General features: G+C 40.0%; 1 protein-coding gene across 22 annotated transcripts in view; it reads left to right on the top strand.

Moving 5' to 3' along the window:
* Positions 1-2,281: 2,281 nt before the first annotated feature.
* Positions 2,282-27,494, top strand: part of HUWE1 (HECT, UBA and WWE domain containing E3 ubiquitin protein ligase 1) — a 102,838-nt gene continuing 77,625 nt past the window's right edge. For all 22 annotated transcript variants that reach the window (XM_075184916.1, XM_075184911.1, XM_075184915.1 and 19 more), the window contains exons 1-7: positions 2,282-2,416; positions 20,596-20,721; positions 23,454-23,523; positions 23,699-23,797; positions 24,009-24,215; positions 24,722-24,874; positions 24,968-25,030. In XM_075184916.1, coding sequence (XP_075041017.1) covers positions 23,479-23,523; positions 23,699-23,797; positions 24,009-24,215; positions 24,722-24,874; positions 24,968-25,030 — 567 coding nt within the window. In that variant the 5' untranslated portion in view covers positions 2,282-2,416; positions 20,596-20,721; positions 23,454-23,478. The remainder of the gene's footprint in view (positions 2,417-20,595; positions 20,722-23,453; positions 23,524-23,698; positions 23,798-24,008; positions 24,216-24,721; positions 24,875-24,967; positions 25,031-27,494) is intronic.

The following is a 27,494-nucleotide window of genomic DNA, read 5'->3' as shown; positions in this document are numbered from 1 at the left end:
CGCCAGCAAATTCCATAGCGCTTTACAATTGGGAATTTTTTTTTATAAGACAATACTGGGTAATACAGACAGAGAGGTAAGAAGAGTGTTGAAAACCATTGAATTTTTAGAGACCAATAAAATTTTAATAATATTTTTCCATCTCGCTACAGAAATAAGAAGCTGCTGACAGACTTGAAATTTACTCCAAGATCCAAAAAGGGGTAGTATATATGTGCTAATGAATTGAGAGAGGGTTTTAGTAATAATTATACCTATCATTATCATCACCATTCACCAACTCCACACAGATAAGGCCATGGTCGGGAATCAAACTCATGACTCCAGTGCTGTGAGGCAGAAGTGCTAACCACTTAGCCACCGTGCTGCCCTACATACTTCAATTAATCTACACATTGATGGCCCGATTCATCTTCAGGCGTAAGCCCTGTTGCGTGTCGTATCTTCCGTAAAATTGCTGACAGCCCGGGGTGGTCCCATAGTGGGCTGCCTTGAGCTGGGTCACTGGCCTACCTGCATATTTTTCCCTGTTTACAATGTTCCTAGTAGGCTGCTGACTTGAGTATCACCCTTCGGGCTAAAATTTGACAGCCAACCCGTTAGCACTTGTACCTATTTTGTTAATTTAGGGTCAATATTGAACTGTTACGCATCATGCTATGAATTTAAATGCTTTTGAAGCTTTGATATAACCCTGAAAAAAAAAATAGCCAAGATTTGCCTTTGTGTGTTCCAAGTTTTCTAACTATATAAGCAGCACTTTAAATAACACAGGTGCCTTAATTTTAGCACGTACTTCTGATGAAATCCCCAGTTTAAAGACAGGTGTCAAGTGCTTATCGATGTGCTGTATGGTTAAAACTACTTTTATTAGTCTCCTAGCTCCAAGAATCTTGGAGCTTCTTTATATTAAGAATATGAATTTACTAATTGCACACTCTATTGTGGGATCGAGGCAGTCTTGTGATTTTCTCTGAAAGAATAAAACGAAAGAGTGGATTACTTGTGAGATATCAGCATGTACCTCCAGATCTTAATCTAAAAACTATATGGGATGTTGGTTCACTGTGAATTCGAGATTAATAGTTACTGTGATGATTTACACTGACTGCAACATAGCTCTGAAACTCTCTTGGTTCCGTGTTCACCACAGAGATACATTGTGGGGTATTCAATTGTCGGATTCCTGCGGCGCGTAAAAACTACTACCGGTTTTTCCGTGCACTATTACCGTAATAACAGTAAGAGTGCGCGGACCGCGAGATTTTCTGCGTTTCCGCCGACAATTGAATACCCCCAATTTAATTTGAACATTTATATGCACATCATAAAAATTGTTGCCCACCGGGAGATCCCACAGTGGGTGTGTGAAGGTAGAGCAGAGGGACGCAGCAAATTGTGTTAGTTTGGCCCCACGACAAAATGGACATTTTGTCACGGGGGCAGAGGCAAAATTATGCGATTAACCGCAAATACCATCATTAAAGCGCCTGATGGGCAGGATGTGGGAGAATTGCCTGGTCTCCTGGGAGTCCTACCCAGAATTCCAGAGTCTCCCGGAATGGGCAGAGTGGGCAAGTATGCATAGAAATGATGTACAATGACATGAAACAGAAAGACGGCCCTGCCCAAGTAATCTTACAATCTGAAAGGTGGGATGGGCGAAGATCAAAGTAAACACGCATAGTACTAAATCCAGTTGGTAACTGGGTTATTGGGATGGTGCACACAGATGGAGGAGGATTTGTGAAAAGAGGGGCGTGGATATGATCGTAAGAAAGTGAGGATGATTATTTATATATATATATATATATATATATATATATATATATATATATATATATATATATGTGTGTATCACATGGACGGGGAGTCTAACAACTGGTGACATTAAACCATTACTAGAAGTAACTCTCCTTTCTGCACTGTACTGAACAAGCTGCCTGGGCCAGTACCCGCCATCCCTGATACGACATTTATGTGTTACTCTAACACACTATCCATACTGATTACTTATGTCAGCTGGAAACATCGCGAGACTCCCGGGGCAGAGATCACGAGACTTGCTGCGACGCGCCGGGTTCCATCAGGGAGACCAGGGTAGGTGGAGGGATGACGTTCTCGCGAGGTTGTCAGTGCTAAAGGAAAAAAAAAAAAAAAAAAAAAAAAAAAGGGAAATCAATCCTGCGGAGCAGTAGTCTCGCGAGATTTGTCGGGTAAAAAGGATATAGGCAGAAAAGCGAAATCTCGCGAGATTCTCCTCGGAGTCGTCGGGCTGACAAGGGGGGAGGTCTCGCGAGACTGGGTGCCGCGGCTCTTGAGCTCAGGGGGTTCCAGCCGTCAGTAGGGTCTTTGGGCTGTTTTAAGATGGCGGAGGCGGCCAGAGCTCAGAGCTGAACCTTGCTGAACGAACCAGGTAAAGAGGTCCTCTAGCCCGGGGGATGGTATAGGTGGTGTACGGGGCAGGAGGGGGGGCGGCGGAGTGCTAGGCCGAGGCGGCCGACACACGGGGGCGGTTTCTAGCTCCTGCTCCCGGCGCCTCTCAGGCACAGGCGGCCTCCTCCCCCCCATCTCCTGCGGTACTCCTGTCACCCCAGCGGCCGCTCACATCCCCTCTCCGCTGCTCTGCGGCCTCCTCCCCTCAGCCCCCGGCCTCTCCTTCCGCCTCTCACCCATCCCCGGGCCGCCCAGTCACACACCCGCTAGGCCTCGGCCTCTGATTCAGACATCCTCCCCTCCATACCCGGCCTGTCTGACCTTCCCTCCACCCCCCCTCACACCGCTCCTACGCTGCTCCTTCCCAGCCCGCGCCGGGTACTCGCGGCCGGGACTGACCATGACCCAGCTCTTTTCTGCCGGCTCCATCCTGTGCATCAGGCGAGGTAGTCACGTGATCCTCTCCCCTCACAGCTCCTGGCAGGGCTCCCTGTATATAACACATAGCAATTGGGGGGTCACCCCCCGACCCCCAACCCCTATTAAAAAAATATATTATTTTTAATACTTCTATAATTCTCCTCTCTGCTGGCTAATTAAATCATATTTTACCCCACTAGCTGTTTTCTTTCGATTGTACAATTCTGCTACTCTGCAGTGTAAATGACAGGTGTCTTCTTCACCCATAATGTTCACTTGCTCTTATTTTTTTGGGATTGAGTTGATGATGATAGTATTAATGTAGGCTTGCATGTTTGTACCTAAATGTTCACTTTTTACAGGGCTTAAATTACAGGCTTATAATGTAGAGTTGGTGAGTTTATCAAGCTGCTGACTTATAATGACATTTGAATGTACTTTTGCACAAAGAGTATGCTGTGTGGTAAGTGATGGTTGTGGTATAAAGCAATAGTATTTGGTGTTGAACACTGTTTAGCGCAATAAGTCTAGATTTTGATTTAATCATATTTTGACTATTTTCGTCCGGTTTGACATAGTTTCACCTTGCAAAAATGTCCTTTTTTATGCAAGATAGTGGATTTATACACTGTTAATATTTAGTTAAGATTTTGTGAGACTCATAAGTGTGATGCTATGACCTTTTATTCAACTTTTGGATAAAAGATTTGTGGTGCTGCAATCACCTAGTTGTATATGCAAATATTGTTTAAAATATAGATTTAATTGGGAAATCAGTGTCACTGAATCTTATTTATTTTAAAATAATTGAGTAACGTTTAAAGTATATGGAGATTGAAATATTGGATCAAATGTTTGGTGTGATTAGCCATGAACTTTTATTTAACAAAACTGTTTCGGCTATAAAAAATGCTATAAACTCTCACTGTATGCTATTGTCTTCTGTTGAGTAAGCTCAATTAGACTTCCTGTAATGTTGCTCAGAAGTATAATCAGAATAATGCTACCCCAATATTGCAAAATCATGCAAATTGGTCAAATATGACATGTCTGGCACCATGGTGATCATTTGATAATGATCCTATTGAAAGGATCATTATTAGAAGTGTTGGGAAATATATTAAGATTACTTTTGTTTGGTGGTCATCTTCTGGCTATGTAAATAGGGTCCAGCAAAAGTGCCACCGCTCCGAAAGACTGGCACTTAACCAATTTGGTCGTTGATGTGTGTGGCTTATTAGAACAGTGAAGTTCCACATGTTTGGACTGCTGCGGAAGGGCACATTCACCGGCAGTGCCACCCCCTTTGTTGAAAACTTTCCAAATATCTACAGCTCCCTGACGTTCGCAAATCATTTGCATTGTTTGTAAATATTAGACGAACAAGGATATATCATATATATTAGAGTATTCCTCTTCTGCTATTCCGGGAAGTAATGTACATTTCTTGAAATACTTTAAAAGAAATATAGCTAAAGAAAGGAACAGCACTGTAGAATTTTTAGACCAATTCATTGATCAATATAAAATATTATTAGGCGGACTATATTATGTTCAGTGTCCAAATTGGATCCAGTCTTAAATATGTTAATAATAAAGTTTAATAGTTCATAAAAAAAATCAAATTAATTCAAATTCTGCTTGCACAATCAAGAATCTGTACTCGTAGGAAAACCTATATAGTTATACAAAAAGCAAGTTCCAGCATATATTCACATATATTCCGATTCACTGGTAAACCATGTAAGGTAAGTATCCAATTATGGTGCATAGATCTGAGTTGCATCACTCCAGTTCCACAGTTGGGAAGCCTGAGCTGTAATTTGTTAATACATCTGACTATTAGTGGGGCTAGTGAAGTTTAGTATATGCTCCAACTATCCAAACCCATACAATTTATGATCTGTGGATCTCAAATCACAGTATAACAGGTCTCGCTGTATCTATGGATAAGTATTATGGCACCCAGGTTCCACAACTATGGAGCTCCAATTGTAAACAGTCCCAGTCCTTTTTCAGAACAAATATGCTCCTCAGATAAGTATATCAATAGGTAACTGGGATTAGTGAGATACAACAGTAGTAATACATCAGGTTGTTGTAATTCAACACTTGTGCTGCAGCTCCTTGTTTCACAACAAGTATCGTCATTGTGTTCCCTGCAATCTCCGTTGCCGCTACTAAGGTTTTCAAATAATGTCTAGTCATAATTGCTCTTCAGCTAGAATCAAGTTGAACACTTAATTTCATTTACGGATTGTTAATAAACAAAAGTTTGCACCAATTAAAAGTTCTGCTGAGAGCTAGACGCATTTCGCCTAGGACACATATTTTTTTTTTTTATAGCTGGTGGTGCGGCATTGATCTTTTTAAGTAGTGGGATGCATTTTACAATGATTGGATATTTAGGGATTTATGTTGCATGGTTCATCGGTGAATCTCTAGTATGCCAGAGCTTGTTGTTTTTATTTTTTAATTATTTTTATTATAACTATATAGGGTTCCCTATGAGTATAGATTTTTGGTTGTACATGCTGAATTTTCTGAGTGGATTTGTGTATTAATTTGTTTCTTACGAACTTACAAATTTGTTTCTTACGAACATTCTATTCTAATTTTTTTTTTTTTTTTTTTTAACATATTCAAGACTGGAATCAATTGTCATTTAACAAATTCTGCCTAATTATTTTTTATATTGTACAATTAATTGGCATAAAAGATTATCCCACGGTTCACTTCCTTTCTGTAACTATTTTCCTTTGTAAATGTCAGTAGCTGTATGTGTATACAGAAATTTGAGAAACTTCTTAAAAGTAAAACACTGAGGTCCATCATGGACAAAGTCTTGTAGACCATTTTGATACTTTTAAGAAGCAAAAGTAGAAATTTTACCACACAGATTTGAAGAAATGAACCCGCAGACAATTAGACAACAATCGCCCAAATTGCTTAAATAGAAAATGTATGTCTGGCTCTTGGGAAATGTCCATATCTAATTTAAATGAGTCTTTCTAGTATGTTTTTTGTGCTTCTTTTTTCTACATAAATTTTACCTGTAACTTCTTTATAAGGTATCAGCATGGGTTAAGCCTGTGCACGTCTGGATACAATCTGCCAAGTAATTAGTATGAAAGATCACTTTCAATTCAAACTCCCCCTGCTGAAATACAGTGGGTAGGATAGTGGTAGGAACATTCACAAGCTGCAATTGAGATTGTGCGTTGTGATGGGTCCTCCCTTCACACCCCTGCATCCGCCACCATTTAAAGTTTTTTTTCAGATTAGTATGTTCGTCTATTTTCTGTATTGCAGAACCAGTAGATCCCCAGGCATGTGTGACAAGTTAGATCAGTGATGGGCAACCTGATACAATTCAGAGACTGTATGTTATCCTTAATAGTAGTAATAAGTTAAAATATACATTTAATCAAATAAAGAGACCCCTATCTGTTAACATATCAGCAGTCATTTTAAACAGGTGTTACAAGCTATAACAAACCAATTTAACAAAGCAGGAAGATGCTGGCAAGCTCAGAGGGCTGCTTGTGGCCCAGGGGCTGTTTTGTCCGTCACTGAGTTAAATTGCAGGCTGATATCTTTGCACGCTGTTTTCTTTTTTTCATTCTTACAGGTTATCAGTTTTATAGAACTAAAGCTCTATACAGTGCTTTAACCCAAAGGGTTATTTACCTAATAAGTCCTACAGGTGCCATAACATGTGAGAGCATCCATTGACTCCTGCTTTAGCACTTTATTTTTCTAGGGGCAACCTCATGAAGTGCAGGAGAATGGTGCGATGTGACTGTCCCCACCATTATTGTACAACCCATAATGAAAATGCACATTATGGGACGAGGGTAGCAGCATCACTTTAAAGTCAAACTAACACCTTAGGACCACTCCTTCTTTAATTTCAACTTTTTTATGTCTTTATTCAAATCCTTCAAGTGATGGAACATTTGGTCTGTTGTATTGAGAGAGAAATTATCTTCACCCTCAGCAAAGCATCCCACAACCTAAATTTTTTTTTTGTTTTGAGTGTGCGCGCGCACGCGCAAGTGGGTGCAAAAGTTCATATGTTTGTGTACCTAATTTGCACTCTTTAATGAGCGCCCTCCCTACACCTGCCCAGCTCTTCCAGATGGTGCAAACATTTGCACCCCAGTAGAAGTAGCTAACTTGGCCCCCCAAATTCATGTACTTATCCATAATAACTGAGGAATTTGCACTGCACTTTGAATCAGTCTTAGTCATTCCCTTTTTAAGTAAAATAGATGAATATTTACTTGTTTGTTTTTTTGCAACATTGATAACTAGGCACTGTTCTATTTTTAAGAGCATAGAACAAGTTAGATAAAGGGATGAATGTCAGTCTTTTTTTATTTGTTTAGCAAATGATCGCATTCAATTTTACAGCTCCAATAAAATGTGTAATAAGCAAACTTTATATACACCTAGAGTTCTGAGGTTTCATGTGACACTCAGAAATATACATACATATGACTAGCGCTACGGAATTTGCTGGCGCTATATAAATGATGATAACTAGTTGACCAGTTTACCACCATAAGTGCTAGTTTTTTAGGTTTCTAAACCGTGACATCTGATATTACACACAGGTTATCCAGTTTTGCTGACCTGTGTATATATGTGTTATTGATTTAACATGTATGCTATTAACTAAATATATTTTGACAGATGCTTGGAAATCTGTTCTGATATAGGAACTTGTATCAAATTTCCGTGACTCTAGCTTGGCCTTATGGAGTTTGTCACTTGAAGAAACGTTAGCCATTAAATATGAAAATTACTGCTACACAGTTAAATAACCTGCTGTTAGCTGTGTATGACTAATTAACACATTTACTTGTACAACTTTCTATTGAGAGAATTGTATTGTATGTAGGTTTTGTGTTAACTTATAGGCACTATAGTTAAAACATTACAGATCTTTTAAAGCTGTCCATACACTGATTTTGTTGGCAATAGATAGTTACTGGTTTCCTTGAATGTGACTGGATTGTAAGCTAAAATTGTGTGTGTGCAAACTTCATTGTAATAAATGTATACAATATATTATCAAGAGTACTTGGTACTTTCCGGATAAGAATTTTTTAGGTAGTATGGGGCAGAAAGATGTAGACGATGTTTAAAAATGACCCCTCTTTCCCACCTTGCCGCTTCCCTCCAGGGAATTCCAGTATTAAACTTGGCAATGTGCCGACAGTGGAAGCAGAGTACAAATTGTTGAAATATTCCTATGGTTTTATTCAGCGGTCTACACCAAGAAGTGATCATTGTTGACCACCTTGGATTTTCTGAACATTTGTACGGTTTCCTCTTTGTACTGCGGCTTGAAACTGGCATTGTAGTGAACATGTTAGTTTAAAGAGGGGTGAAATAGGGAAAATGCATTGTCATGTATTATTGTGCAGCCAATGCACGTGGTGTTCTAAAGATTCAGCACGTATTTCACAATGATCAAGGGGATTCAGTGTCTGAATACCACTGAGGTCTGCTGACCTATAGGACACTGGTCAACATCTGAAAGCTGAGACCACTCTGGAGCATCCGTAAACAAGCATAAAGAAAAGTTGTACGCAGAGTGACATATGTTATTGAAAATGCCGGTCTTTAAGTCGTACAAAGTCTATTTCAATAATTAAGTTAAAAATAGAACCAGATATTGTATAAGTGCTGCGATATGTGGTGTTTTTTCACCCTTATAGTAACGATGAAGCAGACGCCGTGCACTTTTTTTTCCGTGGCATAAAAGAACTCCTATGATCATTTTTAAAGGGTATTTCTATCCAAAGGAATAGGACATTATATCTTTGTAATAGGTGGTAATCATTGTGCCATATACATAGTCACACATTGCACTGCGATAATGACCCCCATACTGTTATTGCATATTACAATATATTGTCATTTATTGTAAATTATCCCATTTGATATTAGGTTCTACAATTAGAACTTTAGTGCGCTAATTGAATTGATTTCTTAAATGCTCAAGTAATAAAAGCACCTGATCTTACATTATATTTTACTAGTGCATAAAGAGGTGCTGAGACAAGCTACTATTGACTGTCTCTATATACTATTTACTTATAAATAATTTTATCCTAGCATGACCTTGACAGAGTAACATTGATTCAGATAAGTCGATGGATCAACATGTGGCTCTCTAGCAGCTGTAAAACTACAAATTTCAGAATACACGAAGTCAGAGGCTGGCTGCACATGCTGGGTTTTCTAGTTCCACTACAACTGACAGGTGACATGTTGCCTAAACCTGGCAAAAGTGAAAGCAATAAGCACAAACACATGACATAACGTGCATGGGCTGTGATAACAGCAATACAACATACACTGACTGTCCACAACACCGTGTTATCTCACCAGTAGCCTCGCTCTTCACTGGTACACCCAGACCGCCTTGCTTCACACTAACAAGTTACCTCTCGGCATCCTGCTATTACACTGTCCTCAGTGACAGCTAGGAGGCTGCTTATTGGATGATGGTTGCATCCCAAACCAGTTGCAAATCCTGTATAGTTGCTCTTGAATGTTTACATTATTGTTGAACAAATAGAGATGGGATCGGTGCTGGGACAGGGCCACTTTCGGGATCCTTAGTAATGCTGTGGCTTCTCTCCCTAGCAACAGACTTGCTGTACATTTTTATAACAACGCGCTCCAGTTTTTATTTGCTTGTGCCCAATCCAGTCTTTGCATGCATGAGATTGATCTGTGAGGAGTGCAAGGGTCTTGTAAGATGCCTGTACAAGCATTAATACTAACTATGCAGTTATGAATATCCTTCAGGAACAGGGCTGTCAGAAAAATTATACTTGTAGTGTGGTGATGGAGTTTTCAATACTTTGGCATCTGCAAAATAAACCCTCACCAGCGCATAGATTCTTATTTGTATGTAGTGTGAATTCTGCATGTTATATCATGTGACCATTTTAATGTGTCGCACGTTTATTTTATTTTTTTTAAGAAAACTTCATTGACCAAACGGCTGTATAGTGTTAACACTTGTTGTTTTAAAGCTGTACCATTGGTGTATTTTTTGTGCTCTGGTTGATGACGTTTGTGTCCCAACACCTGTATGTTTGTGTTGGCTTTGATACTATTGTCACTTGACTGTAAGTCGTGCTTCAGGCGCTGGTCATAGATCTTCATAGCTAATCACACTGTTCAGAGTATAAAAGAAAATATGTTTAAAGTGTTGAAAGGGCTTTTGCAATATTTGTAATTACTGGACACTGGTGTTTGTCTTCCCCCTTGAACCTGACTGTTGACTGTAGTAACTACCTTGTCTAATTTGGTTCCAAACAGGTTGTTCAAAGTATCACATTTTTATTTTTTCACAACAAAATAAATTGCTCATTTGGTACATTCATTTAGGTGCTGTTTTAGTTGCTTAAGGGCTAGTTTACACTGTAGACATTTTTTTTTTTTTTTTTACTGTGTGCTTATGAGGATGTTAAACATCTTTTTCTAAAACCAATTTTTACATGCCCTTTTTTAAAAAATAAAAAATAAAATAAAAATCAGTGTGTCCTGGTTGTCCTCGCACTTTTCATACTGATTAGCAAGTCTGGCTAAAATGGCATGCGTAACATTTGACATTGGACGATGAGGCACAAAATGCAACATTAACATTAGGCGGATTCTTTAGTTTCAATACATTGACAAAAGGTTAATTTGAGCTTCTCTCTACTGAATATCAGGTTTTGGCCTAGGTGTCTGATGTCATATCAAATAATTGTATGTCATGACGTTTCACTTCCTGTAAACTCGGGAATATACCATTTTTAATATTTTTTCAAAAGAATGTGTAAAAGTGCATTGGCATTTATTTACATTTGAGCTGAATGTTGTTTGTAATTCCTCCATAGTAATGTTGGCATACATTAAAAACAGTTCAGTATGCATCTTAATCTGTGGAAAGATTTTAAGGGACTAAGGCCTGGGCCACTAGGGGTCCTGATGCCCATCCAGCTCCTGCCCAGGGAGAGAACAGCACAGCCAGTAAAATCCAACCTCCACCGTGACACAGAAACAGCAAAGTGACTGTTGATTAAGGGGAGGGGGATTATCATCTAGCCCATGGGCCAGTGGTCGTTCCCCTTGGCCCTGCCCATTCCTCATAATTTGATTTGGTTTCCATCACTCACCCATCCATCGTCTGACATTGGTAAATGCAGCTGTACTACAATGACATCTCTTGCCCTGGGTTTAATCCTCTGCTGACAGGTCTCTTGACTCTGGAAGCGATGGGACTGCTCGGCCATGCATGTGTGCATGGCACAATCTGTCTCTAATACTTCCGGGAGCAGCAGATCGTACCTTGTGTGGTTGGCATTAGATACCTTATCAGACTTCAGTGTCACATACTATATTTTAAGACCATGCATCTTCCCACCCCTGATCCTGTTTGATTACTGGAATATTTGTGCTCTTTCTGCTTCTGTGATGGCTGGAGCTATTTGTTGCATATTGATTTCCTGCACTAGCATTTTTGTATTACTTGGCACATTAGTTGTATTAGTTGACACACAGCTGGAAACTGTGTGATGAAAATGCAAAGTGTATTTAAATGCTTAACATTTATGTGTTTGCAGTACTTTCTGGCTTACTGTAAAGTCTGTGGTCGGACATGTCCTTTGGATTGCCTTATTAGCTAATAAGCATCAATCCAAAGGACATGACCGACCACAGACTTTACAGTAAGCCAGAAAGTAATAATAACTAATGTGCCAAGTAATACAAAGATGCTGGTGCAGAAAATCAATACACAACAAAAAGCTCCAGCCATCATACTCTAGAATCAATGTGTCATAAATGATTCTTTGTCACTAGACACCAGCCTTAAGTTTAGTGCCATGGATGGATTTGTTTTGTGCCAAAATAATTGTTTGTACAGGTGCAAGTTAGACGTGAAGCCAAGACAGGGAAGTGCATGAGGAAGAGTTTAGGGCAGCATGTATACTTTGTTGTTCATTTATTATTAAAGGGAGAATGCAGCGATACCAGAAATAAGCTATCCCTAGCAAAACATCATTACCACCACCAATATAAAATATATTCAAAAGGGACAGCTATAACTCAAATAAGAACAGTATATTCACAAATAATTCAAACTGGCTCCAGTATCATAACTTTGGGGGTAAAAACAGAACAGGGGTGGAAGAAGGAAGTGGGGGTTCCAGGAACGTATATTGAACTTCTGCAGAGGTGAAACAAGGTTGATTTTTACCTTTAGGTGAGTAATTAGGGAAGATATCCATGATGGAGAACAGCAATTATGGAGAGTAGCTGGAGATTGTTTAATTGTCCTTGGGGTGAATGCATAAAGAGAATGTGGTTAAGGTTGACTTTCCCTAAAGGTTGTCTGAAAACGTTCCCTTTGTCATGGAGATGGTATGTTCTCCTACCATATAGGTAGCAGAGTTCCCCTGTGGGCACAGTTCCACCAGCATCCAGGATCGGTCTTAAGAAACAGTTTATTCAGTCATCTGAATGTTAGTACGATCTCAAGTGGATTTTAAGGGAGATTTCCTTAAGTTAAGTCTGTTTAGAGCTGTTTGCCATTTCATCACTTATGTGATCCCATTCTGGTTCATGGGGTCACAGGGTTTGGGAAATAACGGCTTGACATACGGGGGACGTTGTGGCACGGTATCTCAAACGGGGTGAGGGCCCTTAAAAACCAAGATGTGGGGGAGAGAATAGAAAATGTTGAATTTAGATGAATTTAAAATGTCTTAATAGTTGCAAGGGGAATTTTTGTTGATCTCACAGGGACAGAGCAACTGCAAAATCCGCAGTGAACATGAATCCTGCTTGGAAAAGACTTTCCTGGGGGGGATGGATTAGTTGCCCCACATCTGGAGTCTGGTAGATAAGTTACACTTGGCTGAAGGCTTGACAGCAAAGCTGAAGGATGGGTCTCCACAAATGTGATAAGTGGTATGTTTTCAGGAGGTTAGGGGGCATAAAAGGGAACAGTCTGAGATGTGGGCAGCTTAATAAGATTTTACATCAGGAAGGCCTCTCCCTCCTCTGGATACAGGATTTTTGACTATTTTTATGGATATTCTTGGAGGTCTAGAATCCCGGATGAATCACGGTAGGACCTTTTGGACATCGATTTAAAAGGGACTAGTGGAACAGTGACCGGGAATGTTTGGAAAAGATACAAATAAAGCCATTTATTTAAAACTGTCATGATCTTCCCATGCACGAGTTAATTAGACTGTTTCAGGAGGTCAGTTCTGTCTGGAGCATATCAAGAAGATCATATCTAGAAATCATCTAATCCTTCAAATATTTTCTTTAATAAAACTAAATAAAAAATTCTTCTTTTTTCATGCCTTTAAAACTACAGCTGGATGTCAATGATTATTTGTCCTGAAAGCATGGCATCAGGCTTTGAGTAATCTTGTAACCTGAAATTTTGCTAGATCTACTCAAGGTTTTGATGTGGTTGGGCAGGGAGGTTCTTGGAGGACTTGGTGTCAGAATATAGTTTGCTGATGAGATATTTGAGATAGCATCCAGTGTAGCGCAGATGGCGGTTCTGTCACATAAAGGGGCACAACGGACTTCCTTGTCTGGGTCTGTTTTGGTGAGAATTGAGTCAGAAAGGAACACCATTGATAAGGACCTTGGCTGAAGAGTCTGCGTAAAGAGCCAAAATACTGTTCAAAAGTTTCCAGGGATGCCCACGGTCTTAAGGACGTTAAATGTCTTTTAAAACTTTAAAGTGTGTTTATTAAATATTTAGGTCCATCTTTCTTTTGAAATGGCCGTAATACCTATCAGTCTTATCTGCTCCCTCTCATTTAAGGTACATATACATGGGTAGATCCGAGCACTGAGTAGCCGGATATTTGTCTCACACTTGTATGGCAGTTTTAGCTGATTGCGTGGCTAGATGGTGATAGCCCACACAGTGAAAATAGCGGGGCTTGTCCAAAAGCAATTTCTGATGTCCCAGTGAACACTGAAGGCTCCCAACCAACAAATTATTTTTTTTTTTCAAATTAATAAAAATTCTTTAAAAGAATGCAGAAAGGGGATGTTTTCATGGTATAGATGGCTTTCAATATTGCATTAATAAAACTTAAGAATGTACCTGGAGGAATGTAAAAACATGCATATCACAGCAACAGCTGTATAATGAAGCCATTCAATGTCTGGACACGATCAGCATTCAGCCGAGTGCAGTTATTATTTCCAGGCCTTAAAACCAGCGTGCAGCTGAAAAAAAAATGGGCTTAGATTTTATTTGATATTTTTATATTTGTTACTTCGCAGCCTGGTCCAAACACACACACACACACACACACACACACACACACACTGGCACAAATCCAGCGGACTTCTGCTTAGTCGCATCAAATTCAACTTTTCTCGCTTGTCAATTTCTGTTTGTTTATATTGTGGTATATGTATATTGCCAAATCCTAGACAGTCGAAAAAGAATCTGTTAAAATGGTCTTTGCATGTGTCTATTTTGTATCCCCATATATTGCTTTCTGTGGGGCTTGTCACATGTTCTGATCATAGACGTATTTTCCTCAATGCTTGTGGCTCAGTGTTGCTGCAAAACATTCAGCTTTATTGTTATTGGGTGTTGTATAAAATGAGTTGCTCAGGTTGAATGGTTTGAGCCACGTTATTGCCAGATGTATAGTTTTATTTTATTTGTCTTAAATTGGCCTTTTGTGGTTGAGGCCATCAGTGCTGTAATATGACGGTGCTGTATTTTTAGAGGTTTGTCTGGACTGGAGTTTTCAAGATCTTGTGTCTGACTAAGCAAAGAGACACATTCAGTGGGCCTCTGAAGCTGTTCTCCTTTTTCAGAGATGACAACCTGATACATGTGCTTTGCCTGTTCTGTTGCTTGCTTTGTAGCTATATGTCTGTATGGAGTATAGCTCTTTAGGTTTTCATCACTAGGGCTTCCAAGTAATCTTGAAATGTAATGCATTGATGGATTTTTATGTGCATGTATATTTGCATTATAATATATATCCTAGATCAGATTTTGTCTTGCACTCCTCCTGGTCACCTGACCTATTTTGAGAGCTGTCCTTTGCTGAACCCTATCATGCCAACTGCACCAAGCAGGGTGCATCTGAGCATAGCAAACAGCTGAGAAACAAATGCTGTGATTCCTGTAGCACTGCATAATGCTGATTTATTGTCCTCACAAGCTGAATTTCATTATCTCTTGTCGGAGCTGGTGAAGGGGGAGGTGTTCTCACTAATACACAGCAGTGTAATACCTTCCTGTGGCATGACTGCTTTAATCTGCCTTGTAAATGGGCAGGTTGCTAGTTTTTCTAGTTCTTTAAGTAGGTCAGTGGCAATTATTGTAATTTTGTGGAGGTATGTGTTCTGGATGAAGTGGTGCTTGCTACAATAGATTCTGTATTAATAAAACGAAGAGCAAATGTTTACATTTTATATTTGCAGCTGGACATTACTTGTCTTTTCTATGCTTCTTTACAGAGACCATGTTTACAGCCCTTTTAACAACAAGTAAACAATCATGGAAACACCTTTAATATCTGTCTCACTCTCCTTTTTGACAAACTTGACCTAAAAATGGCAACCACCAGTAATCTTGTTTAGATGCATTGGCTACCTGACTTTTGGGTTTTGTCTAGATATATTTTTCTGACTCTTGCTTGCGTACTTGGTAATGGCTAATGTTATACAGCCAAAATAACTATCCGATACATTGGTCATGTGACACCCCTAACACATGATATAGGCACAGGCTAAATCAATATTTTGGTATACCAGCCATGTGCTCCACAGAGTACATAATATCATCTATTTATGTAACGCCACTAATTCCGCAGCGCTGTACATAGAACTCATTCACATCAGTCCCTGCCCCATTGGAGCTTACAGTCTAAATCCCCTAACATATACACACACAGACCGAGAGGCTATGGGCAATTTAATAGCAGCCAATTAACCTACCAGTTTGTTTTGGAATGTGGGAGGAAACCGTTTATCCCGGAGGAAACCCACACAAACACGGCGAGAACATACAAACTCCACACAGATAAAGCCATGGTCGGAATCGAACTCATGACCCCAGTGCTGTGAGGCAGAAGTGATAACCACTAAGCCACCGTGCTGCCCACAATAATAGTGTGGAGTATGGCTTTACTCAGCCAGTCTGCTGTCTGCCTGTGGTTTTGTTAATTGTCAGTATCTAGTCATCATTGACTACTCTTACTGCCACCACTTGGCCAACCTTACCAACATATGGTGAACTGCAAAGGCCTTTTTCATATTGTTTTATGTTTGCACTTACAGCTATTGTGGAGTTACTGTTCTTCCCAGTTTGCCTGTCATAGACTGTAAGTTGCTGTATACATTTGTGGTACAATATAAATAGGATGGGGGGAGATATGTATCTAGTTAATAATATAATTCCTACAGTATTCTCAGTGTGTACACATCTGGGATGCTTTACTTTAACCTTGCTGTGATTGGTGTTCTAATAGATCTGGAACTAGATTTATTGATCTGTTGTAGGACTAGTCTATACAGATGTTCAAGCAAAGGAGCCTGGGCTAGATTAAAAGTACTTATGCCTAGACAGAGCTGCACGTTAAACAGGATATCTTAACAAACAAGATGTAAACTTATGTTTACATTTCTTATTTATTCAGTGGTTTCTATATTCATTTTTATGCATTTGCCTGACATTGACTATCTTGTGGTTATCTATGAATATTCGTGACCTATTGGGGGTGAACAGCCCATGTACCATCAGGGGCATGCTTGGTGTGATTTTGAGAAATATCCTGTGACCTAATCAAGCAGCCTGCTTAAAGTAAATTATCTCTGAGTTATCACATTAGATCAGTGTCCCAGCAACTTCTGCCTGCACCAGCAGCTAATTTAATAATGCCTAAGACACGTATGATGCAACGAGGGGGAGGGGTGTTTAATAGCTAACTTTGGTCAGAAATGTTATGTATTAACAAATTACCATTGGAGTTAGGTTTTACTTGGACTGTGCTACTAATGTTACATTTTTAAAAACTGCGTGGCATGTACAGTTGGTGTATTCTCCACCAAGGATTTTTTTCTTTAACTCTTGTGTATAGAATATCGAAGACACTGTTGTAGCCTATACAATCGGGTCCAGCCTCTGATTAGGCAGAGCAAGTTGTGGTTTTGGTGGCACCACAAGAAACAATATTGGGCCAGTTTGGTCAGATTGCCAAATCCTGTTGAATGTGCCGAGATTAAAGGGTTTCTCCAGAAAAATGTGCACAATATTGTTATGGTGTTTCTTTGCCAGTGTGCAGCACATAGTAAAATAATAGTACTCGTCCCTGTCATCCATTCAAATGTCTGTGCCTACACCACCTTGCTGTGCGGAAACAGCATGCAGCGAGGTGCACTGTGACCTGTAATTCATCACTCCATCCCTGTACACGGCTCAGACCAGTCTCTAAATTGTACTCGCCTCACTCTTCAAGCCCCTGCACAGCAAGGTATAGGGAGAATGCATGAGCCAACCTTAAATGGCTCTTTAGGAGAAGGCTATCTAGATTGATACATATGCTCAAGTTCTTTAGCTTTATGAATTTTAGTGCCTGCTGTTACTCCTGATTTTCACTTTTCTAGAATCTTTAATTGTCCTCATCTTTGACTGTTCTGTAATTTCCATGTCAAGGTTCTCCTTTTCCCTAGATAATACTTACTATACAGCCGTTTCCTTTCAAGACAGAAGTTGTTTGCTGGGAGATCCACCCTCCTCTGCAACCTGCATGCAGTGATTTCAGCGGGGGACATCCTTTCACACCAGCTGGCAAACCAAGGCCAAGCTCATTCATTGTGCTAATTACATTCATTGCAGGCAGTTCTCGCCACAGATCTTTTAACTACTTGCAGTTCAGGGATTAATCTCTATAAGAGTATATAAAGCAGGAATTTCTGGGAACTTGGAGTATAAATGAATCTGCTGTTTTCAGCTGTTAATACTTGTAAGAATAATGTGCACAAGCTGGATCAAAATATTTCAGTTGCTCAATGATGAACGTCCATTTGCTTGAGGTGGTTGGTGTCGCAAATGCAGCATGTTGATTGATACATTTTGTGATTGTCTTTATGGAAGTGGAAATTGCATGTTTGGAGGCAGAGCCACAAGGAATATGTGCAATTTGCATTGTGTGCAAATCTAATTATTTTAGGAAGTTCTTAGAGAAGAATGCAAAGGCCATTCTGCGTGTCCAAATTTGCCTTAAATCATTATTCTTCAGTGAGAGATCACTTGCCTGAATGTCTAGCTATAGCTTTGGTCCATACATCACCTGCGTCACCTTTCACACTGATCTGATGGGTAAACATGCACAAGTGTTTCTTACTGAAGTTCTTTGAGCAGAAGCCATGATCGTGGAGAAAGATTTGTAACCACCCATGGCTTGCAATGTTCACCTCCTTAATGATCTAAAGCTGGGTACACACTACACTGTTTTCGTCCAATAATCGGCTCAATCAGCCGACATACGACCGCTCGTTCGAAAGTCGGGTCAGTGTGTGCAGTGACACGATGGTCAAATGTCTGCCCAAATGGACGATTGTCGCCTCATTTGGTTGGTCGTACTGTTTAATATTTTCGTTCCAATCTCGTTTCCGCTGTGTAGTGTGTATAAACTTCCGACCGATCCACGACAATCCTCCGATACTTCCTCGACCTGGGGGGCGTGTGTATGTTAATTTTTGACTTGTGTTTTGTATCGATGTATATTGCACCTGTCTGGCTGCAGACCATTACACTTGTGTAAAGCACGTGTGTTATTCATATTTACTCTTTATACACTTATACCCTTATAACCTATTAATGTTATATTAACCTTGATTAACGAAGGGATTTTATTAGGGAATATTCATTGCATTGCACTTTAGAAGTTAAATGTTTTTTCTAAATTAAATGTACATTACTAAATTTCTATTTTATAGAAATGAATGAAGAGTGTTGCCTTCTCTTTTTATGCAACTTTGGGTGTTAACTTTAGCAAAACCTCTGCCCCTTTATGCTAATGTCTTTGGTATCTCGTTACATTTCCCGCAAATGTCGCTGCAGTGTGTAAGGAATTAAAATCATTGCTCACGACAACATGGCTTTAAAAAGTCGCTAAAGGAACGTCCGCTCTTCCCTTTATCGTCCTAAACAAGGCTAGTGTGTACGCAGTCCATGGACCGAGCGATCGGAACATCGATCGCATGTAAAATCGCTCGGCATAAAAAGTTGGTGGAAATTTCTGTAGTGTGTACCCAGCTTTAGTCAGATGCTTCTTTCATACTCATTCTTGGAAGGTTACTGTATTGTGTAATACACTAGTTCAGCTAACAATTCCTTGTTTGTGGTGTTGTCACTATCTACAGTGGTTCCCATTTATCATCTTCCAGATCTGAGTAAATGGCAATTGTATTGCGTTTTTATGTGTCCCCTCACCACCTTTTAGTTTTGACTTGGGTCTAAGCATCTTATTGTATTCAGTCTTCAACTTCTGCTTGTCCTGGATTCATTCGGTTTTGAAGAGGTCAAGAAAAGAACATCCTGTATACCATCTGATCATATCATTGAGTGTGCTGATTGTTTTGTAGGCAGTGGCCTGTTTTACTATGACTTTGGGCAGGGTGCATGTGGTAGTGTCATGACTTGAGGAGAATGGAGGCAAGTGGGAAGCCACAGACGGTGTTCATATATCCAATTTGTTAGCGGTCTTCATCTCCTTGTCAATAAGTTTTGAAGTCGGTGGAAATAGAACCAGATGTCTATCTGATAATGGGGATGTTCAGCACCGATTATTTAAGGAGATCTGTGCTCATCTTGTGAGAGACAGTTACCTGTTTGTGTGATTGTGTAAGTCAACACAGGGCTGCATGTAACAGAACCTTGTCGGGGTGACTGTTAGCAAGTGCTAAGCCATAGAGTTTGATGGTGGAGTTTAATGATGTGACACACACTGCAGACAATTGTATGAGGATTGTGATGTGAACTGTTCTCCTCCTTCCTGCTAAATATTCTGGCCACCATTTTTAGACTTCTCAGTTTTGTGAGGCGGGAGGGACCATATAATCAGAAAAAACTTCCATAACGTTTCCAGTATTATGCATTAGTTTATAATCTCGCATACCAAACCTGCATACAGCGTGGCTCTGTATGAAAAGCCATATATGGCAAAGCAAAAGACACCACACTTAAATGAATAAACTTAAGTCTGTTTTATGGACCTGCAATCTCCCTTCCTGCTTGCTTCTGAAGCAGATGATGCCATAGTACTTTCTAAGTGTTATCTTCCAATTTAGTGATTTTAGTACTGACACACACATGTTATAAATGACTTGGAAGTTGTACCTGTAGAATTTGGAAAATTGTTTCTAATGGCTGTCTAGACATTACCACCGGTCATTAATCCAATTAGGAGTTTTGGGTACATCTATAAAGTCTGGCTGAATTAGGTTGAGGAATTGTATAGTTGTTTTTACAAATGAATAGATCTATCCTATTTGGCCAGATTAGTTAAAGCTTTGGTCATAAGGAGATTGCGCTAAATCAACATTTTACTGAATATTCAGGCTTCAGTTGTATAACACTTGTTAGATCCATTGGTAAGGTACTATTGTGTGAGGAGGACAGTATCAATAACATTTTGATGTTTTTTTTTTCCTTTCTAGTTGGGACTGCATTCTGAGTGCATCTTCTTATTGGAGTCCCGGGTTCCTCGTATTTTCTGGACAAAACTTGAGGCCTTTCAATGCAGTTTTCTGCTCCTTTCTCGTGCCCTGCTGGTTCCAGCTAGAGTAAGTCTGCCTGATGTTTCTGGTTTTAGTATGTAGACTTCTATGTCTAATGTGTGTACCCCTCTCCATCCCCAGCTGCCATTGTCTTATGTTTAAGAAGATTCAATTGTTCTACTCCTTGAAGTAAAATTGTATGGGGTGTATTCAATTGTTAGCGTTAACGGGAAAAAACAAGCGCTCAAAAAATATTACCGTTTATACGGTAATATTGCGCGTGAAAAGTGTTAATACGGTAGTTTGCTCGTGGAATTTCAGCTCGGCGAGCTGAAATTTCGCGAGTAATTATCGTATTAACGCTAAGATTTTTTGAGCGCTCGTTTTTTTCCGTTAACGCTAACAATTGAATACCCCCCTTTTTGTTTAAGCCTATCTGGGGGATATTCAGTTGTGTTGCTGCTGTCCGTGGTTCTGATTCATTGCAAAAACACCCCCACCGTATCCCTGGATGTAGATGAAACACTTATCGGTCACCCAATGGACACTGATGCTTCACATCTGCCCTTGGCTAACAAAAGTGGGAAGATTGTGTAGTGAATTGCCCCTCATGTAGGAAAGGAAATCCTATATCCAGCTGTTCTTACTAGAGCTTTAACCTGTTGTATGGTATTTATGGTCTGGTCATTCCACATCAAATCAACACAATTTTGGTAAAAATTCTACATTGCTTTCTCTAATTTATATTAAATTTGGTATACTAAATGCTGCCATGGATGTAAAGAAAACACCCAAATCCTTGGCTGATACGTACACTCGTTTTGAAGTTATATGCCTTTATAAAGCTGCAATTTTTTAACAAAAGAACTTGCTGTTTAATGTTTTTTAAATTGCATTTGTAGCGCACCTGATCAAGCTAGAGTTGGGCTATGTCTAATTTTAAACCTTTTTTACAGGCTTTCATATGATCTATAACTTAACACAGTATTATGCTTTAATTAAAATTAAAAATGTAAAATTTTCAAAAATTTGATTTTCTCAAAGCCATATTTTTAAAATTTTTGAAAATAATCTTAGTTGTTCATACTGTTAATAAATTCTCAAAGTTTTATTTTGGGATCATGATTGGATCATCTGCTACAAGAGTTCAGTTTTGAGTGATTCGTTTATTGCTGCACTGCACATCTGAGAAAATCAACCAACCAATATTTGTCCCAGTTCATTAGAGGAATGCACGTTCCTCTTCAGATGTGCTTGGGGACAAGATTTTACAGACAGCGCCTGCTCCCACTTTTGCATCGGCGTGTAATCTTATGGGGAAAGATACTCTATGTAGAAAAGCACTTCAATTGTGTTGAATAGGCCTGCGGTTTACAGAGACATGTTAGGTTTGGATGGGTGAAGAAAAGCTCATTGGTAACTAATTTAAGCCCACCCAAGCCTTACCTGACCCTGGACCATTTGTGTCACAATTGAAAAAGCAGAGTGTTTAATGACAGTGGATTATCAGAGTGGGAGAATGTGTGCTGGGAGCAGGGAGGAAGAGCAAATTGGAGAAGGGGTGCTGGGAGGCAGAGACCCAGCAGACTGGGAGCAACACTGTACTCACAAGAAGAAGCCTCAGTCACCCGGCCAGGCAGAGAAGAGAAGGCACAGCGCATGAGGCTGCTGCTGATCTCAATGGGTCAGAGGAGCATGTGATGCGCTTCTCCAATCAGAGCTCAGTACATGCTCCTGTCACCCCTCAGCAGAGTCTTATAGGAATTATTTCCCTGGTAGCCCAGTCTGAGCCTGTTGTGATGTTTAAATTGGTTTAGAGCAGTGGTTGGTGTTTTAAATTGGTTTAGAGAAGTAAAGAAGAACAATAAAAATGCTGGAAAATGACAGGTACCTTGTTGCAATAGCAAAAAATAGATAAGTCCTGGCTTTTCAGAATAATACAGAAGAAAAAAGTTTGAGAATGAACGAAGCGGAAAAGAAACTTGAGCTAATGGTGAAAGAATGTATAAATGACAGAGGACAATCTGTATATGATGTAGAGTTTATACCTTCACAATAAACTTAAATAAGAGATGTAGTAAAGGCTAAAACTGCAAGTCTTTTATTATATTCATGTATACGGTATATCATTCATAAGACCATAGTCCAACATAATTGTAACAAATATCTGTAAATGGTGCTAGAATAAGGCACAAGAGTTCTTATAGTAGTACTTCTTGAAATGTCTCGATAAACCGTTGTCAGTGCAAATCGGATAGTCCAATTTTCAATTTGGATCTGTATACAAACGCAGTACTAAAGGCCAGATTGGGATAGAATAGTTTTGCATGGATTTTCAGCGACAGTTCACAATACTATCTCCAATCGCCAAAGTTTGGCGTTGGTTAGATTCTATTTTCCGGTAGTGAAGTCAAAGATGCAGGAATTATAGCAGGACTGGTGTGGGAGAAACGTACCCCTGTTGCTTGCCCAGGTGGTCCAGTTTCCTCCATGTCCCTCCGTCAGTGCTGGCAGAGATGACACATTCTATGGCCTCCAGTTTCTAAGTGTAATGCAACTTTCACTACTACAGTATCCTATGACATTAACAATATAATCAGCTATTTCCCAAGTGTGCACTAAGAGACCAGGGGCATATCCCTTGTTAGGGTGCCTGATTAATTTGTCAGATCTGCATGCTCTTACCTTTGCTCTGTCTAGAATAATATTGACTCAGAGAAATGCTCCACATTACCACAGCTGTAAAACTCAGTTGTGTGTTTGTCCACTTATTTTAATTCTATTTCTGTGTTTTTTAGTTGACTGAATCGAACAATTCTGAAGATGAAGGTAGACAGGACGAAGCTCAAGAAGACACCAACAGAGGCGGTGAGTCAAGTTACTTATTTAAAGAGCTTTGATCCTTCAATATAAATTGGGTTTATGAAAAAAGGTTTTCAGCAACTGAACAGTGCTATAAATTTTGGATTGAATGAAAGTCTATTTAGGTTATTCCTGTGCGCGTTACACGTATCTAACACTTGTCTTTATCTCCTCCCTACAGCCTGCAGATTGCAGGTCTCTGATTGACAAGCTGAAAGTCTGTTCCGATGAGCAACTTCTGCTGGAACTACAGCAGATCAAAACATGGAACATCGGAAAGGTAAGTGTTCAGACCCTGCAAAGGGGCTCCTTACTGTGGGCCATAAGTTGCTGTAGTCCTATTTCATGTATTCATTTTATTTATTTATTTTTAATTTAATTTTGAAGAGAAAGTGTCCTCCTTGTTTGGCTTTTGCTGGATGAAAACACAATCGCTCACCTTTTTGCTGTGTACATATGACTTACACATTCATTCGTCTATTGATCTTTAGTGCGAGCTATATCACTGGGTGGACCTATTGGATCGCTTTGATGGCATACTAGCTGATGCTGGACAGACTGTAGAAAGCATGTCTTGGATGCTGGTGTGTGACAGACCTGAGAAGGAGCAGCTGAAGGCCCTTCTTCTGGCAGTCCTCAACTTCACTGCCTTGCTCATTGAATACAGCTTCTCTCGGCACCTCTACAGCTCCATCGAGGTACTGTAAAAAGTCTCGTCCGAGAAATACTGTACAAATAAGTCATATCAGGGTGTTTATCATAAGGATCAAAATCCTGTTTGTTTGGTGTTCCCCTAGCCACCCTCTTTCCCGTTCCACAATTGCAAAATAAATTTCTGCCATTAAGGGCTAGATTTACTAAACTGCGGGTTTGAAAAAGTGGAGATGTTGCCTATAGCAACCAATCAGATTCTAGCTCTCATCTATTTAGTGCATTCTACAAAATGACAGCTAGAATCTGATTGGTTGCTATAGGCAACATCTCCACTCTTTCAAACCTGCAGTTTAGTAAATCTAGCCCTAAGTGTTTGCTGTTGGCTCTTCACAGTTTATATATTTGTTTTAAAATGCAAACAGTCACTGGAATTGTGGAGAGTGCATCCTATGACACCAGTTTTTAAGTCATGTTACACATTGAAAACTAAACCCCTTAATGTTACATTGAGTCAGTTTAAGGTGCAATAACACACATTTCTTGTCTGTAGCATCTGACGACATTGCTTGCCTCCTCTGACATGCAAGTGGTACTGGCTGTGCTAAACCTTCTCTACGTCTTCAGCAAGAGATCCAATTACATCACGCGTTTGGCCTCTGACAAAAGAACGCCATTGTTATCACGACTCCAGCATCTAGCAGAGGTGAGCTTATAATGCCACTTGTTCGTTTTAATTGTATATATATTTTTAATGTAAACTATTAAAAAAATAAAGTTGCCCTTTTCTCACTTTCAGAGTTGGGGAGGAAAGGAGAACGGCTTTGGGCTTGCCGAGTGTTGTAAAGACATGCTGATGTCTGTAAGTTTGTTACATTCTAATACGGATTTTAGTTTGGAGTTTATCTTTTCCTACAGTGTTGTGGTGCTACTCTTCTATCTATCCCTTCTCATTAACTTTATTAAGTCTGCAATAGGAGGGGGTACACTAATATCACTGGCTCTAAAATGTTTTTTGTGACAACTGGTGTTTGTGTGGTAGGGAAATATAGATTGTAAGCTCCGCTGTGGTAGCAACTGATGTGAATGATGAGATATTCTCTGTAAAGTGCTGTATAATATGTAAGCAATATGTATGACAGGTGTGACATGCAAATTATACACCTAAACAGCTAGTTTAATTATAGGTTTATATTTCTTTCATCTAGTTTGGGGGACAGTGCAATGTTGGTCCAGTAGTGGTGCCCGAAGTGTATGGGTGCTTCTGCACAGAGATTCCTACAGCAGTGGCAATTACTGTATGTACTTAGTATTTTAGCTAGTGTATTTTCTCATCCCAGGATTGTCAGCGGCTTCATGTCACGTTCAACAGTCTCTCCACAGACTAAGAGAGAGTGTACTGAGGAGGCCCTTCACTCCCATCGCGGGAAGCCTCCAGCGGCTCAACCCAGCCACTTCTGCCGCAAGTAGTGACTGGAGGGACACTGGGTCTGGTGCATCAGGCACCCACCCAAATCCGGAGGCATGGCTTCCGGTAAGGCATTGTGATCTCAGACCCCATTGCAAGAGAGGTTTCTGCGTAGTGGTCAGCCCCCGGCCTCAGAGTCCTGCAGGGTGAAACTATGACGCTTCCTTGGCGGTGTTTTACTTCATAGACGAAAGCGTGCCAGAAGCGAAATGTTTTTGGCCTCAAGTGCAGAAGTACCACTGCGGTTCAGTGCTTTGAGGAGTCTGTTTCAGAGTTTTCTTCCCGGGAGGAAGGTGACTTGCTGGAAGACAGACTTTTTTAAAAACCCCGTCAAGTTTTGAGGAGATCCCATCCAAAAAGCAGGAACGAAAAGATTTTGTGTGAGCTGTGAGAAGAGCTATCGACATTCAGGATTATGAGGAGCTGCAATCTTTTTTTTTTTTTTTTTTTCTTTTAAAATAAAACCCCATTCCTTTCTCTGAACACTTAGTAGGTTTAACTAGTGAGGATTGAAACAGATCTGACAGAATATCCAACTTTTGCACAGACTGCAGATTCTCTCCCGTCTCATCACTAGGTAGAGGATAGTGGTATTCCCTGTCCACAATTATTCCTACAGTCATGGCCAAAAGTTTTGAGAATGAGACAAATATTATTTTTCACAAAGTCTGCTGCCTCAGGTTTTTATGATGGCAATTTGCATATACTCCAGAATACCATGAAGAGTGATCAGATGAATTTCAATTAATTTCAAAGTCCCTCTTTGCCATTACGATAAACTCTAACCCAAAAACATTTCCACTGGATTTCAGCCCTGCCACAAAAGGACCAGCTGACATCAGGTCAGTAATTCTCTTGCTAACACAGGTGAGTGTTGATGAGGACAAGGCTGGAGATCACTCTGTCATCCTGATTGAGTTAGAATAACAGACTGAAAGCTTTAAAAAGAGGGTGGTGCTTGAAATCATTGTCCTTTCTCTGTTAATCATGGTTACCTGCAAGGAAACTCTTGCAGTCATCATTGCTTTGCACAAAAAGGGCTTCACAGGCAAGGATATTGCTTCTAGTAAGATTGTACCTAAATCAACCATTTATCGGATCATCACGAACTTCAAGGAGAGAGGTTCAATAGTTGTGAAGAAGGCTTCAGGGCGCCCAGGACCGTTTCCTAAAGTTGATTCAGCTGTGGCATTGGGGCATCACAGTGCAGAGCTTGCTCAGGAATGGCAGCAGGCAGGTGTGAGTGCATCTGCACGCACAGTGAGGCGAAGACTTTTGGAGGATGACCTGGTGTCAAGAAGGCCAGTAAAGAAGCCACTTCTCTCCAGGAAAAACATCAGGGACAGATGGATATTCTGCAAAAGGTACAGGGATTTGAGGACTGGGTAAAGTCATTTTCTCTGACTTCCCATTTACGTTGTTTGGGGCATCTGGAAGAATACTTGTCCGGAGAAGACATGGTGAATGCTACCATCAGTCCTGTGTCATGCCAACAGTAAGCATCCTGAGACCATTCATGTGTGGGGTTGCTTCTCAGCCAAGGGAGTGGGCTCACTCACAATTTTGCCTAAGAGCACAGCCATGAATAAAGAATGGGACCAAAATATCCTTCAGGAATAACTTTCCCAGCCATCCAAGAACAGTTTGTTGATGAACAATGCTTTTTCCAGCATGATGGAGCACCTTGCCATAAGGCAAAAGTGATAAGTGGCTCGGGTATCAAAACATCAAAATTTTTGGTCTATGGCCAGGAAACTCCCCAGACCTTAATCCCATTGAGAATTTGTGGTCAATCCTGAAGAGGTGGGTACACAAACAAAAACCCACAAATTCTGACAACCTCCAAGCATTGATTAAG

The sequence above is a fragment of the Mixophyes fleayi genome, chromosome 9, assembly GCF_038048845.1.
Source record: "Mixophyes fleayi isolate aMixFle1 chromosome 9, aMixFle1.hap1, whole genome shotgun sequence".
In the NCBI taxonomy this organism is placed as follows: domain Eukaryota; kingdom Metazoa; phylum Chordata; class Amphibia; order Anura; family Limnodynastidae; genus Mixophyes; species Mixophyes fleayi.
The sequence above is the reverse complement of the archived record's forward strand: the minus strand, read 5'-3'. Positions and strand labels throughout refer to the sequence as shown.